At 48.9% G+C, this 13,990-nt stretch overlaps 1 protein-coding gene across 4 annotated transcripts in view; it reads left to right on the top strand.

Moving 5' to 3' along the window:
* The window catches only part of ITGB5 (integrin subunit beta 5), a 131,317-nt gene extending 128,621 nt beyond the window's left edge, over window positions 1-2,696 (top strand). For all 4 annotated transcript variants that reach the window (XM_025375276.1, XM_025375274.1, XM_025375275.1 and 1 more), the window contains 2 exons: window positions 1,100-1,266; window positions 1,930-2,696. In XM_025375276.1, the coding sequence (XP_025231061.1) occupies window positions 1,100-1,266; window positions 1,930-2,025 (263 nt within the window). In that variant the 3' untranslated portion in view covers window positions 2,026-2,696. The remainder of the gene's footprint in view (window positions 1-1,099; window positions 1,267-1,929) is intronic.
* The last annotated feature ends 11,294 nt before the right edge of the window (window positions 2,697-13,990 follow it).

Below are 13,990 nucleotides of genomic sequence, written 5' to 3'. Positions count from 1 at the left end.
AGGGGGGCGTGAGTCAGGGCAATGGGAGTTATAGAAGGATAGGGCCCTGTCCCTGGGAGAGTCTTCTCTTGGAGGAGCTCAGAGGTGAAAGGAACCACAGGACATACCTACCCTGCACAGCCAAAGGCAGCAAGGAGCTGCTGTGTTCTGCAGGGAGGGTGCAGGGCATCTGGACCACCTGGGCTGGGCAGGGTATCACTCAAGTCAGGGAGCATCCAGCTTCACACACAGCCCGGGCAGGGCCGCTGCTCTTCCCAGCGTGGATTCCAAGGACAACAGAACGCTGGGTTCAACATTCCTGCTGCTCCCATGCTCAGCTTCCAGAACCACTGAAGAGGTCAAACTGTAATCCAAATACCAAAATGCTGCCTCTGCTTGGACTCAGGGACCAATAGCCTTTGCCTTGGAGTAATTGGAATTTCTGATATCACCCCTTACATTCTTCTTGGGGGTGAGGAGGCAGGGGTGGAGCAGAAAAAGATTTGCTCTCTTCAGTTGACAGCACTGCAAACTATTTTTCCAAATTGGGCCCAACCACATAATGTGCCTTCCTGAGGCCAGAGGCAGAGAGAAGTGTGGTACCAGCCTAGGACACACGCCTGTAAGAATGAAGCTTTGTTTCCAGTGCTGTCTCTGCGGTTCTTTGAAAATAAGCACATTTACTCCAAGGAATTCCACACTAAAGGCTTACAAATGTTGGCCCCCAGCCCAGACCTTGTGGAAGTGGCTTCATGGTACCTCCTGCCTGCCAGTCTGCTCCTGAAACCATGTACATGAAAGCTGAGTGGGTCCAGCATCCCACAAGGGAGACCGGGCCAGGCAGGGCATGGGTGCTGCCCATGAGGGGAAAGGCAGCTGTGCCCCAGGGCTCTCATCTAGACTTTGCCACACTTGCTGTGTGACTTTGGAACAGCCACTGGCCCTTTTGAATCTTTCATTTTTTGTATATTGGGGAAACCTTCCTGAGGATCTAAGGGAGAGCCAAGGAGAAGGCCTTTGGGAGGGGTGCAACTTTTATCTCGGAAATGCCTGCAGCTGGGGGGTGGGAGGGGCATGGTGATGCTAATGGCTTTCCTTACCATGTTTCTGGTCCCCCCAGAGTGTGGAAACACCCCCAACGCCATGACCATCCTCCTGGCTGTGGTCGGCAGCATCCTCCTGGTTGGGCTCGCACTCCTGGCTATCTGGAAGCTGCTCGTCACCATCCACGACCGGAGGGAGTTTGCAAAGTTCCAGAGTGAGCGATCCAGGGCCCGCTATGAAATGGTAAGCATGTGGGAAATGGGAAGCAGACACTTCAAGCTCAGAGGCGTGGTTGAGTTCAGTGGTACGTTAGCAATAGAGGCTCACTAATGTCTTTGGCATTAAAAACAAAGAACACCAGAAAGACTGTGCCCAGTTCTGAACGGAGAGAACTGCACAACCCCAGTGCAGAGTGACCTGCACAGATCCCTGTTCCAAACCCAGATCAGGAGGGTCATGGGGGCAGAGGCGCTGGGCGTGCCTCAGGAAGAGTCTGATCAGTCTCAGAGAGACCACAGACCCACAGGAAAGCTCAGATTCTTATGGTCCATTACAACACTCACACCTGCAGTCTGGTCAGCCCAGGCGGACTGCAAACGCCCAAAGGACTGAGCGCAGAGTCAGTGCCTGCTGAACCTGGGCTTAGTTTCTGTTAAAGCTGGAAGGGACTTCAGAGACCTTCTGACCCAATTCCTCCTTCCAGAGGTGGATAGTGCAAGCTTAGAGAAGGCGAGGGCTTTCCCGGGGAACACAGAGCTGTCCTAGAGCGCATGGCCATCTCCTCCTGAGTGCTCTGCCTACTGCTGTCGTGGGTGGCTGACCTGGGAAGGGATCCTAGGGCGGCGTCTGCTGGTTTGAGTGTGTGAGCTAACGTGTCCTCATCCTCTTCCCCACCATGTTCTGTAGGCTTCAAACCCATTGTACAGAAAGCCCATCTCCACGCACACTGTGGACTTCACCTTCAACAAGTTCAATAAATCCTACAATGGCACTGTGGACTGATGTTTCCTTCTCCGAGCGTCTGGAGGGGGGAACTAATGAAAAGGTCAGACTGAAACGCCTTGCACGGCTGCTCGGCTTGATCACAGCTCCCTAGGTAGGCACCACAGAGAAGACCTTCTAGTGAGCCTGGGCCAGGCGCCCACATTGCCTGCGCAGGAAGGTGCCTGGCCATGTCACCTGGCTGCTAGGCCAGAGCCATGCCAGGCTGCATCTCTCCGAGCTTGGGATAAAGCAAGGGGACCTTGGCGCTCTCAGCTTTCCCTGCCACATCCAGCTTGTTGTCCCAATGAAATACTGAGATGCTGGGCTGTCTCTCCCTTCCAGGAGTGCTGGGCCCCGAGCCTGGCCAGACAAGAGGACTGTCAGGAAGGGTCAGAGTGTGTAAAACCAGCATACAGTTTGGCTTTTTTCACATTGATCATTTTTATATGAAATAAAAAGATCCTGCATTTATGGTGTAGTTCTGAGTCCGGAGACTTTTCTGCCTGATGGCTATGCCTTGCACACAGGTGTTGGTGATGGGGCCGTTGAGATGCCTGTCGAAGGTACATCGTTTGCAAATGTCAGTTTCCTCTCCTGTCCGTGTTTGTTTAGTACTTTTGTAATGAAAAGAAACAAGACTGGGATTGAAAGTAAAGATTAAAACCAAAGGAATTTGTGTTTGTCTGATACTCTCTGTATTTGTTTCTTTCTGAACGGACTTAAAATGGTGCCCACAGTGAGGACTGAAGCGGCCGTGTACTTCCTCAGGGGTGGGACACAAGCTGGTCTGATACTCCAGACTACAACTTATCAGTAAGCATGAGGTGCTCGGGGCAGTCAGGACTGTGCAAGTGAGCACTGAGCAGATGCCTTTGGCCCCTTCCAGCTTTTACTGACAGAGTTCCAGGCTAGACACCATAAAAACCACCCCCTGGTCTCCCTCCCTTGTTCTAAGGAGCTGAGGCTGGAAATAGATTGTGCAGACAAGCAAGGGTTGAGTGGTGGTTCCCACACAAAGTCACCTCTTAAACATCATTAGCAATAGCAGTTCCCTTCCAAGGCCTCCCCTCACTCCCGAAACACTTATGTCCCATGCAGGCCCAGTGCAAAAAATACATTTGAGCTTTTTTCCTGCAGGGCCATGAAGTCCTCTTAGGTTCCCATATCTGAGATGGTTGTCTGACCCTCTCCCCTTATGTACAGAAGAGGAAACTGATTCTCAGAGAGGGGAAGTGGCTTGCCATTCAGTTAGGAGGTTGCTGAATGACAAACTGTTCCTAAGACCCCATCTCAGGCTGGCCAGAGGGCCAGCCTCCTCATTCCTGCTTGTTCTTAGAAAATCTTTCACTGATCATTTTTTTGTCACTGGAATAACTTCAAGGTTATTATGCTTTCATTCCAAGTGGATCTATCCTCAGCTGTGGACCAAATTCCCCTTACTTCATTTTGGCAAACATTAAGTCAAGTCAAATAGTCAAATGCCTGTCACTACATAGAGCCTATCACCTGGGGCAAATACGAACAGACTGAGTTTCCTCCATCTTGTGTAAATAGGATGGAACAGAGACCTGGTAACTTGGTGACACTGCCTTAAACCCTTTTTGGGATAAAGCCAAATGTAAATGAAAACATTAAACAGATAAATTGTGGCGCTGAGACTTTCTGAATTGAGAAAAATAAATGTAATTTTGGAAGAAACTTCGGGTTTCTCTCCTGTTTAATTTTGGGTTTCCTGGAGACAAATCATTAACTGGCTCAGAATCTCATTTTCTGTGAGGGCATGCCATTCTGGTTTTTTTGTTGTTGTTAGAGGGTCTCACTGGGTCACTCAGGCTGGAGTGCAGTGGTGCGATCTCAGTTCTCTGCAGCCTCAACCTCCTGGTCTCCCGTGATCCTCCCAACTCAGCCTCCTAAGTAGCTGGGACTACAGGTGTGCACCATCACGCCCAGATAATACTTTATTTTTTGCAGAGACAAGGTCTCACTATGTTGCCCAGGCTGGTTGGTCTAGAACTCCCAAGCTCAAGCGATCCTCCCACCTTGGCCTCCCAAAGTGTTGGGATTACAGATGTGAGCCACCGCGCCTGGCCTGGGCACAACATTCTTGAGTCACAGATAGCAAAGGAAGATTTGTTCTAGTTCCACCTGACGTGGAAGCTGGGGGTGTTTAGTCTGACGCGGAGGGATGTTACGGAACCCGCGCTCACGGTGCCTTGCTGCCCCCTGCTGGAAGCTCTTGGGATGAGCTGTTTGGAGATCTGACTCCTGAGATTCCGACCCAATGTATGATTTAAAGGTTATCCAGCGAGCTGCCAGTGACCACAAAGATAATCTATTCCAAACGCTTCATTTCACAACCCACCCCCAGATAGGTCATTTTGTAATTTTAAGATATTTTTATCAAAATGGGCCTTTGGTCGGGCACGGTGTCTCACGCCTGTAATCTCAACACTTTGGGAGAGCAAGGTGGGAGGATTGCCTAAGCCCAGGAGTTCGAGACCAGCCTGGGCAACACAATGAGACCCTGACTCTACAAAAAAGAAAAAAAAAGGGAATTCTCATACAGCTTGATTGACTAGTACTTTAGGAAACTAAAGTGACCAATAGCTACCTCTTCCAGGGAAGAAATGTGATTTTTAAATTTGTTTAATCAGGATCAAAGCTTGAGGTGATTATCATGAAACTCTTGGGATGAATTTCAGGTAAGAGCAAACAGATGGGGAAAAACTGTCAGGGTGGACAGAAGGTCCTTCTCTGTTGGAATATGCCCTTTAGCTCCTCCCCCTCCCTGGAGGATGTCCAATACCATGGTTCCTACTTGCTGCTGAGGACAGCCTTGTATACTCAGCTACTGTTATGGAATGGATTGTGTCCCTGCAAAAATTCATTTGTTGTAAGCCCTAAAGCCCCAATGTGATAGTATTTGGAGATGGAGTCTAAAGAATGAATTGCGATTAAATGAGGTCATAGGGTGGCACCCTAACTCAATGCAGCTGGTGTCTTTATAAGACCAGGTAGGGACCCCAGGGCTGCAGAGAGGAAAGGCTGTGTGAAGACACAGCGAGAAGGCGGCTGCCTGCAAGTCAACAGGAGAGGCCTTAGGGGAAACCATTTCTGCTGACACATGATCTTGAACTTCCACGGCCTCCAAAACTATGAGAAAGTAAGTTACAGTTGTTGAAACCACCCAGTCTGTGGTATTTTGTTACGGCAGCCTGAGCAGACTAATACAGCTAGTAACACGCTTTGAGACTGGCAGAGAGGGGGCGGGGAGAAGAAGTAAAAGACGCAAAGGCCGACAGTGACAGTGCTGGGATGAGGCTCCGGAGGAGGTGTTGCGCCTGTGGGGTGTGAGGTGCCTGAGGAAGCTGGGGTTTTGTCCAGTGGGCACTGGAAATGCAGACAGGGCATGGCATGTGAACATGCCTGGAGCTGGGTCACTGCCTGCATGGAGGCTGTGAGCACTCAGACAGCTGTGGCCTTTCTCCTGGCTGCGACTTGGCACAGGGGCTCCTCTGGAGGTCCCCCAGCTGAGAAGGCCTAGTTAAGTCTCTCCCACCTGGCATCCTGTTCTCCCCCAGGGCTCCAGGCTTCATAGTCAGGACCCAGCTCCTATTCAGGCCTTCAGACCCTCCAGGGGTGCAGACATGGAGCTGGAGGGAGAAGAATAGGAGAGACAGCTGAGCAGGCTCTTGTGCTGGTGAGGGGGCTGTGCCTGAGGAACAGTTCTTCTCAGCCCCCAAAGGCCCCGCCTGCTCAGTTGCTGCTTTGGGAGGGACCCATGGGAAGCAGGGAAGGACAGTTGCTGCCTGGCCAGCCCCATCTGACAGAGCCACCTCCAAGACGGGTTGGGTGATGTGTCAGTGAGAAGGCCTTCACATCCAATTTCTTTCTCTTGGATATGAATGTCGGGAAGTCCATCTCTCCCCATGACTGATGCTTCCTTCTGTCACACAATGGGGACTGTATAATCGGTACAGTATCTTGATGGTTAGGAAGCTGGGAACTGAATGCATTTAGTGGACCAGAGACTGTTCAAAACATGGGGACAAGAGAAAAAGAGGCTCGGGTTCTTAGTGCCACCCCTTTTCCTCTCAACCCAACTCCACTGCCCCCTCCATTAACAACCCCATCCTCTTCCTACCTTCCTCTTCTACACGTCCTGATCCTTCTGATAGATACCTGGCTGCATAACGTCTTCACTTTAAGATGCCTCGAATTCTTGGTGCAAAAAGGCAAGCTCTAAACTGCAAGGAGCAACCCATCAGGGGCAGCCACCTCACTGACCTTCTAGGGTAGGAGTTCTTGACCCTTTTGGGTCATGGGCTGCTTTGGCATTCTGGTGAATGCTACAGACACCCTTGTCAGAACAATGCCTATAAATGTGTAATAAAGAAGACGCTAAAAAGACCAAGCCTATTTCTCAGGGTTATCATTTCAGTTTGATTTCAAAACCACCCTCCCTGGAAGACACATCATTGAAAGCTTCATTGGTCCCACCCACATAGAATGTCAGATCCCTGTGACTGAAAGCAAACTCCTCATTTGATCCTCACAACTAACCCACAAATACCACATTCAGGGAAGGTATTTTCCCATTTTACAAAAGGGGAGATGGAGAACAGTCACACCTTGAGTGAGGGTTGGTGAGACCCAAGCTCAAGAATCCCTTCTCTAGAGTCCTCTGCTCTGCACCTGCTCCTGGAAAAAGTCTGACTCTCTTCTTATCCCAGAATTCTGCCACATGATGGGGAAGTTATCTGAGTCTCCGTCTTGGGGGCATACATCTCTACTGAACTAAAATGAGTGCTCTAAGAGCAGACTGACACATTATAAAATTTCTCTCCTTCCTCCTTGAATCTTTCTCTTTCGTCCTCATCACAAGAGCAGTCTCTGGTACCCACATGTGGAGGCCAAGGCAACTCCAACTTGGAAGTGAATCTGCCATGTTGACTTCTGATTAACTCCTGTTCTGGAAAGCTCTCTAAGATTTCCAGTTTATCTATTGTTCCTTGTGTAAGAGTAGGTACTAACTAAACAACCTTGATGTTATTGTATTTACCACAAGTTCTGCCCTTAAGCAATTGTCCTACACACCCCTTCTGAATCACATCCATCCTTTCCCTGCGGTCTGTAGCCCTAGGTTTAGGGGATGATGGCTCAGGGATCCAACAACTTGTCTCACCACTGCCCAAGACACAGACATAGCTTCTGTTCTTAAGTCCCCATTAAATATTTCTTTCTGAGAAACTGGATTTGTTAGCCTCTTTCTCTGACCTCTCAGCTTCCTCAGACTTTGAGGGGTAGATTTGCATAGGCCTGCCAATGGAGAACAACACACGTTAACCAAGACCCCAGGAACTGTTCTATTTTTTTAAATGAAGGAAGATGACAACTGACACAAATGTCATGTTTCCTGGCACAGAAGTTCAATCCTTCAAAGACTCCTTTCCATTAGGGAGACACACAGGTTGCTCTGGCAGGGTTTCATATCAGGGAGACCCCAGGTATAAGCTGACATGTGCTGGCTGGCACTCATGTCCTGACACATGATCATAAAACAATTTTTTAGAAAACATACACTGAACAAAACACATGATCACCTGAGGGCTGCGGGGGTCACACCTTGTGTGAGCATCTCCACGTGGGTGACGAGCTGCACCTTAAGGACCCAGGGGGATGGGAAGCTTGGGTTTCCCTCCCACTCAGCACCTTTTCTTAGGGTCTCTTTTCAGCTCAAGCCATAAGGATTGTAGGCTTGATTTCAGTTGGGAGACATCCCCCATTGGATGGCAATGGAGTTGAAGAGGGGAAGAAGGCAATAGAAGTGAGGAAGAGGTAATGCTATAGCCCGAGAAGAGAGCACAGGGGCTTCGGGAAGTCAGAGGGCAGCAAGATGGTGGGGGTGAGGGAAGTGTCAACAAAAATAGTGGAACTCTGTAAAATATTTGAAGGGGGATTAATTCTGAGCCAAATATGAGTGACCATGGCCCATGACACAGCCCTCAGGAGGTCCCAAGAACATGTGCCCAAGGTGGTCAGGGTGCAGCTTGGTTTTATACATTTTAGAGAGGCATGAGACATCAATCAAATGCATTTAAGAAACGCATTGGTTTGGTCCAGAAAGGCAGGACAGCTCAAAGCCAGGGGTGGTGTGGTGGGGTGGAGGGGCTTCCAGGCTATAGGTCAATTCAAACATTTTCTGGTTGACAATTGGTTGAGTTTGTCTAAAGACCTGGGATTGATAGAAAGGGAATGTTCAGGTTAAGACTGTGGAGACAAAAGTTCTTTGAAGTCTTATAAGTGGCTGCCCTGAGAGACAATAGATGACAAATGTTTCCTATTCAGATCTTAATCTCTCTAGGATTGGGAGAGTCTGGAAGAAAAAGATCTAGCTATATTAATAGAGATTCTTTACAGATGCTAACTTCCCCCCACAAAGAACAGCTTTGCAGGGCCATTTCAAAATACGGCAAATAAAGATGTTTGGGGGTAAAATATTTCGATTTTCTTCCTTGTCTCGTAAGGTTATACCAGAGTCAGGTTGGAAAATAAGTCATGATATATAGGGTTAAATAAAACCCATCTGATAAAAATGTATGACTTGTAGGGCATGACTCCCCAGACCCCTTAGATAGGAATTTGGGCAAGATAAAAAAAAAAATCAGTTTAGTCCTCAGAAGGCAGAAGAAAGGATAAGGGAGGAAAGGAGGTCAAAGACTACCTACACCGGTTTTCCTTGAGCAAATGTGAATTTTTAGGCCATCTATACAGTTTGAAAAGAACCCATATTTTTATGTATTTTTTTTTTTAACTCAACATCATCTCTACTTCAAGTGTCTATTCAAATGGTGGCAGAAAACAACATTACTAGGTTCCAGGTAAACAAGGACAGCATGCCTTGTTACACACAATCATGATTTCAGGATCCTCCCCACCTCTCATCCTGCAGGGCTGCTAAGTACAGGGAGACAACGCAGTGTTGGGACGTTGGAGGCAGGGCTGTGGAGCTGTCTATGCAAAAGGGCACCCCCGAAGACATGGTTGTCCTCATGAGAACTTTGGTTGTGCGGCCCGTCCACTTCCCACTGACTGTCCTTACGTGACGATTGAGACTCTCAGGCCCACCAGGTTTGCTTCTCAGTTAACTCCCATGCCCTTTTCAGAAAAATAGAATTCAGCTTCTCTATAATGTTACTCTGGAGCCACAGGAAGCTCAGGTCACCTCAGGCTCTGCCCCACACACACACGGCCTGAGTCCACTGCCCTGCGCTGAGCTTGGGCGAGGGATCTCTGGACCTTCACTGCTCTCCTGGGCTCCCCGCAACCCCAGCGCTGAAAATCATGACACAGACCTCCTCTGCTGACAGTTCCCCACCCTTATTTTGGGTGTCGACTGCCCTTCCTCCCTCCTTCCCTGGGATTCAGCCGCAACACATGAGAGCCCACACCAGGATCTGACTCTGAGGAGCCCTCTGCCTCTTGCCTAGAGGAAGACTTTCCCCCTTGGTGGGAAGGACAGGCCTAGGCAAATGTTCTTCTAAACCAGACTTATGCCAAAACCTTGAACTTTAGAAGTTAAAAAATATTCTAATTATTTTGTTTCTCTTTGTATTTCTATTGTGGCCTTCCTTTGGAAGGGTTATGGGGAAAACAAAGGGATTGCAGGGTAAGTCATACAAGGCCAAATTACAAATGTGAAAGGCCCTGTGATCTAAGAAAAATACAGCATTCTACATCCTATAATCCAAAATAAAATCTGCATTTAACGAAACAGCATTGATTATAAAATAAATGTAAAGAACTCCAACAGGCCAGGCGCAGTGGCTCACACCTGTGATCCTAGCACTTTAGGAAGCCAAAGCACCATTTGAGCTAAGGAGTTCAAGACCAGCCTGGGCAACATATATTATTTATATATACTATTATATATTATATCTAATATCTATAACTGTTAAAAAATATATTTTAAAGATATAACTCCAATGAGCCCTGATTTTTCTCATGCTTTTTTTGTGTTTAATGTTAGATTCCTTCAAAAAGGAATGCGCTTTCTCATTCAGCCCTGGCACTGAAGACACAATTCATACCCACCTGTTAAGGGGCAAAGGAACCAAGCTGCAGAGTCCATAGGGTTACTCATGGTCATTTTCAATGACTGACACTCGGTCCACTGTGTTCAAGTACAGGATTCACACAAGACCAAGCGGCTATTTCGCTGGGAGAGATCACGGATGCAGCCAGAGGTGATGGTTGGGAAGGCAGAAGACTGGTTCTTGGTGGAGCCCAGTTTTTGTCTTCCCGGTAACCAGGCTGGATCCAGGGAGCTGCAGCACATGTTAAAAGTATTTAGCTAGATATTGCTGTGTAATAAACCACTCTGGAACTCCATGGCATGCACTACTAAGCATTTATCACGCTCCCAGGCTTACAGATCAGCGGGGCCTTCGTACATTGGACAGGGGGAGGCTGGAGTAGGCTCTGCTCTACTTTCTCTTGCTCTTCGGAGGTCATGGGCTAACCAGGGCGTATTCTTCTCATTGGTGGCAGAAGCCAGAGAGGGGTTAGCAGAAACACAAGAGTTTGGACTCAGGCTCAGAACTGGTACTGAGGGACTCCCACCCACCGGGCACTTTGGATGAGAAGTGCACCCAGGGCAACATTAGCAGCTATCTCAGGCGCCAGCACCCTCTGCAGTTGGCTCTCCTGTGGCTGCACCCCTGGCAGCCGGGTCTGATGACCCAGATGGCAACCACTGTAACTGGTGTGGCTGTGGGCTCTGCTGTTGGGCACACACAGAGTCACAGTGAGAACCCCTCCACCGTCTCTACAAAAAATTTTAAAAACTTAGCCAGTCGTGGCGGTGCACGCCTGTAGTTCCAGCCACTCGAGAGGCTCTCAAGAGGATTGCTTGAGCCCAGGTCAAGGCTGCAGTGAGCCGTGATGTACTCCAGCCTGGGCAACAGAGTGAAGACTCTGTCACAAACAAACAAAACAAAACAAAAAACCGGCCCTAGGCATACTTTTGGCAGATTTTCCTAGAGCTGACTCCGTAGCACAAGGGTGAGCGTTGGGACTGAGATCCACAGGCTGGCTGTGAGACTGAGCAGATCCCTTTACGATTCTGGAGCTACACTTTGGGAGTTCTAAAATAAGAGAAAGTGTACCAAATAGTTTCTTAGGTTCCTCCAGCGTGCGCGCGCGCGCGCACACACACACACACACACACAATCTATGGGCTGATGTTCTGCAGAATGCCTCCAGTAGCTGGAGAGGCTGGGGGTGGCGTTCTCCACTCCATCAGTCTCACAGATATTCTGTGCACCCCACGGAGACATGGGGTCCCTATATTTCCCACTAAGACCAGGAGTTACAATGCCCAGAGATCATGTTCTGTAAATATTCCTTGACTAAGAAAGGGTTAAATTACCTAATGCCTCCAAAATACTTCAATGCTGAAGAACAGCATTTGTATAGCCCAAGTTCTTCGCTGCCTGAATCAACTTGTCTTCTAAAGTTTTCATGAAAGACTGGGCTTCTGCTTAGGTAAGAGGCCTGCAGTACTGGGCTGACTCTTAAGAAACCGCCAGATCACTTGAGGCACCCACTAGAAACGCACACGCCCAGGCTGCTGGGCAAACCACAAATCTGCTAAGGCAGAATCTCTGATGGTGTGGGGCACAAGGACCTACGCTTTCAGTAAGTGGCAGTGGCTGGGTGATTATTCCAGCCTCCTCTCATTTCCCAAGTCATCTTAGCAGGGATCCTATAAAATAGGGTTCCTCAACAGGAACAGTGCCTGCGTCCTGGAGATGGCAGGAGCTCACATTTCTAAAGGAAGGACAGGAGCGTGTGACTCTCAGCAGGAGGAGGCAGACCTCCAGGCTGTCTCACTGCAGAGGCAGAAATGTGAATAACCAGTGCAGTGGTTCTCAAAGTCCAGTCCCTGCGTAGGCAACCGCAGCATCACCTGGGACCTTTTTGGAAATGCAAATTCTCAAGACCCATCCCAGAGGTACCCAGAGTCAGAAACGCCGGGGGTGGGGCTGGGCACCTGTTTTGACAAGACTCCAGGTGACTCTGATACCTGCTAAAGTGGGAGAACCACTGACACATGGAAGTGACAGCCAGGGAGGTGGGCACCTGAGACCTCAGCACATCACTCCAAAGGCCTCTCAACACTGAAGACACCTAAGAGATTTCTGCAATTTTTTCTCAGAAAGTTCTCTCCCCTTCATGACTTTTGGCTTCCCCAGAGTAGCCCCGAGGGCCAACTCCCTTCCTGTTCCTTCTGGTCGCTTCTTCCTTGATAGCTGGTCTCTCTCCCACAGACCAAATTTCCCTGGAAATGCAGCACTGGGGACATGAAGCTCAAATTGGACTTTAGAGCAGAAGCTCTTGAAGTAGAAACTTCAGGAGGGAACATAATAAAAACCTGAGTTAAAAATCCTAGGCTTGTAGTCCCAGCTACTCGGAAGGCTGAGACAGGAGAATTCCTTGAACCAAAGAGGTGGAAGTTGCAGTGAGCCGAGATCGTGCCACTGAACTCCAGCCTGGGCGACAGAGTGAGACTGTCTCAAAAAAAAAAAAAAAAAAAAAAAAAGTACTAGGCATTCCTCTGAGTCATTAGAGAAGAGTGGGCCATCGGCTGACAAGGGTGGGGAATGGCTGATGCTGTGCCACTTCCTGCAGGTGGGCCCCAAATGAGAAGGAATGTGAGTGTGCTGGCGCAGTCAGCACCGGGACAGCCCTCACCCTGCCCCTGCTCAAACACCACCTTGAATGTGGACTTTCTCTTTATTAATGAAGGCTGACCTCCCCTCTACTAATGACAGTTGGGACAATTATGTGGGATCCTTAAACAAATCCCCAAATGAAATCTTAGACCTCCTAATTGTGAAGTCAGTCACAGGAAGCGGTCACTCGTGTTACCACTCTTCCATAATTGCTGGCTAGGGAAAAAATGAGCCCAAACTCCAACTCCAGTTGTTGAAATAACAGCCAGAGCCAGGCGCGGTGGCTCAAGCCTGTAATCCCAGCACTTTGGGAGGCCAAGACAGGCGGATCACAAGGTCAGGAGATCGAGACCATCCTGGCTAACACGGTGAAACCCTGTCTCTACTAAAAAATACAAAAAACTAGCCGGGCGAGGTGGCGGGCGCCTGTAGTCCCAGCTACTCGGGAGGCTGAGGCAGGAGAATGGTGTAAACCCGGGAGGCAGAGCTTACAGTGAGCCAGATCCAGCCACTGCACTCCAGCCTGGGCGACAGAGCGAGACTCCGTCTCAAAAAAAAAAAAAAAAAAAAAAGAAATAACAGCCAGATACCAGCTCAGGAGCTGAGCTGCAGTCACCTTCCCCTTCCCCACCTTCCCCTCTTTGGAGAGTGAGCAATGGCAGTTCTGGGAACCAGCCCATGTGGATACCTGGATTGTCACTTTTAGGCTGGAGATGGAGGAGAATGGCTAACAATTAGATATTATTTGGGCAACACATTAGACAGAGAATACAGGACACAAGAAAAGTTGTGCTGACTTTAGCCTATTGGTGCTCTAGAATTTTTGTCTTACTGCAATTAGGCTGGGCACAGTGGCTCACACCTGTAATCCCAGCACTTTGAGACTGAGGCAGGAGGATTGCTTGAGCCCAGGAGTTGACATCAGCCTGGGTAACATAGCAAGACCTCATCTCTACAAATAATAAAGAAGTTTAGCTGGACGTGGTGGTGCATGCCTATAGTACCGGCTACTCTGGAAGCTGAGCGGGGAGGATCACCTGGGAGGTCAAGGCTGCAATGAGCGGTGATCTCACCACTGCACTCCATCCTGGGAAATGGAGCGAGATCCCGTCTCAAAAAAAAAAAAAAAATTAAATAAAAGAATAACAACGCAGTCTAGTCCCATGCAGAGATAGGAAGGATCCTCAAATGTGGAAGGCCCTAACCCAGACAGGACTGTGGCTAACAAACACCAGTCTCAAAAAAAG

Source organism: Theropithecus gelada, chromosome 2, assembly GCF_003255815.1.
Source record: "Theropithecus gelada isolate Dixy chromosome 2, Tgel_1.0, whole genome shotgun sequence".
NCBI lineage: Eukaryota > Metazoa > Chordata > Mammalia > Primates > Cercopithecidae > Theropithecus > Theropithecus gelada.
Note: the sequence above shows the minus strand (reverse complement) of the source record. Positions and strands in the feature narration are given on the sequence as shown.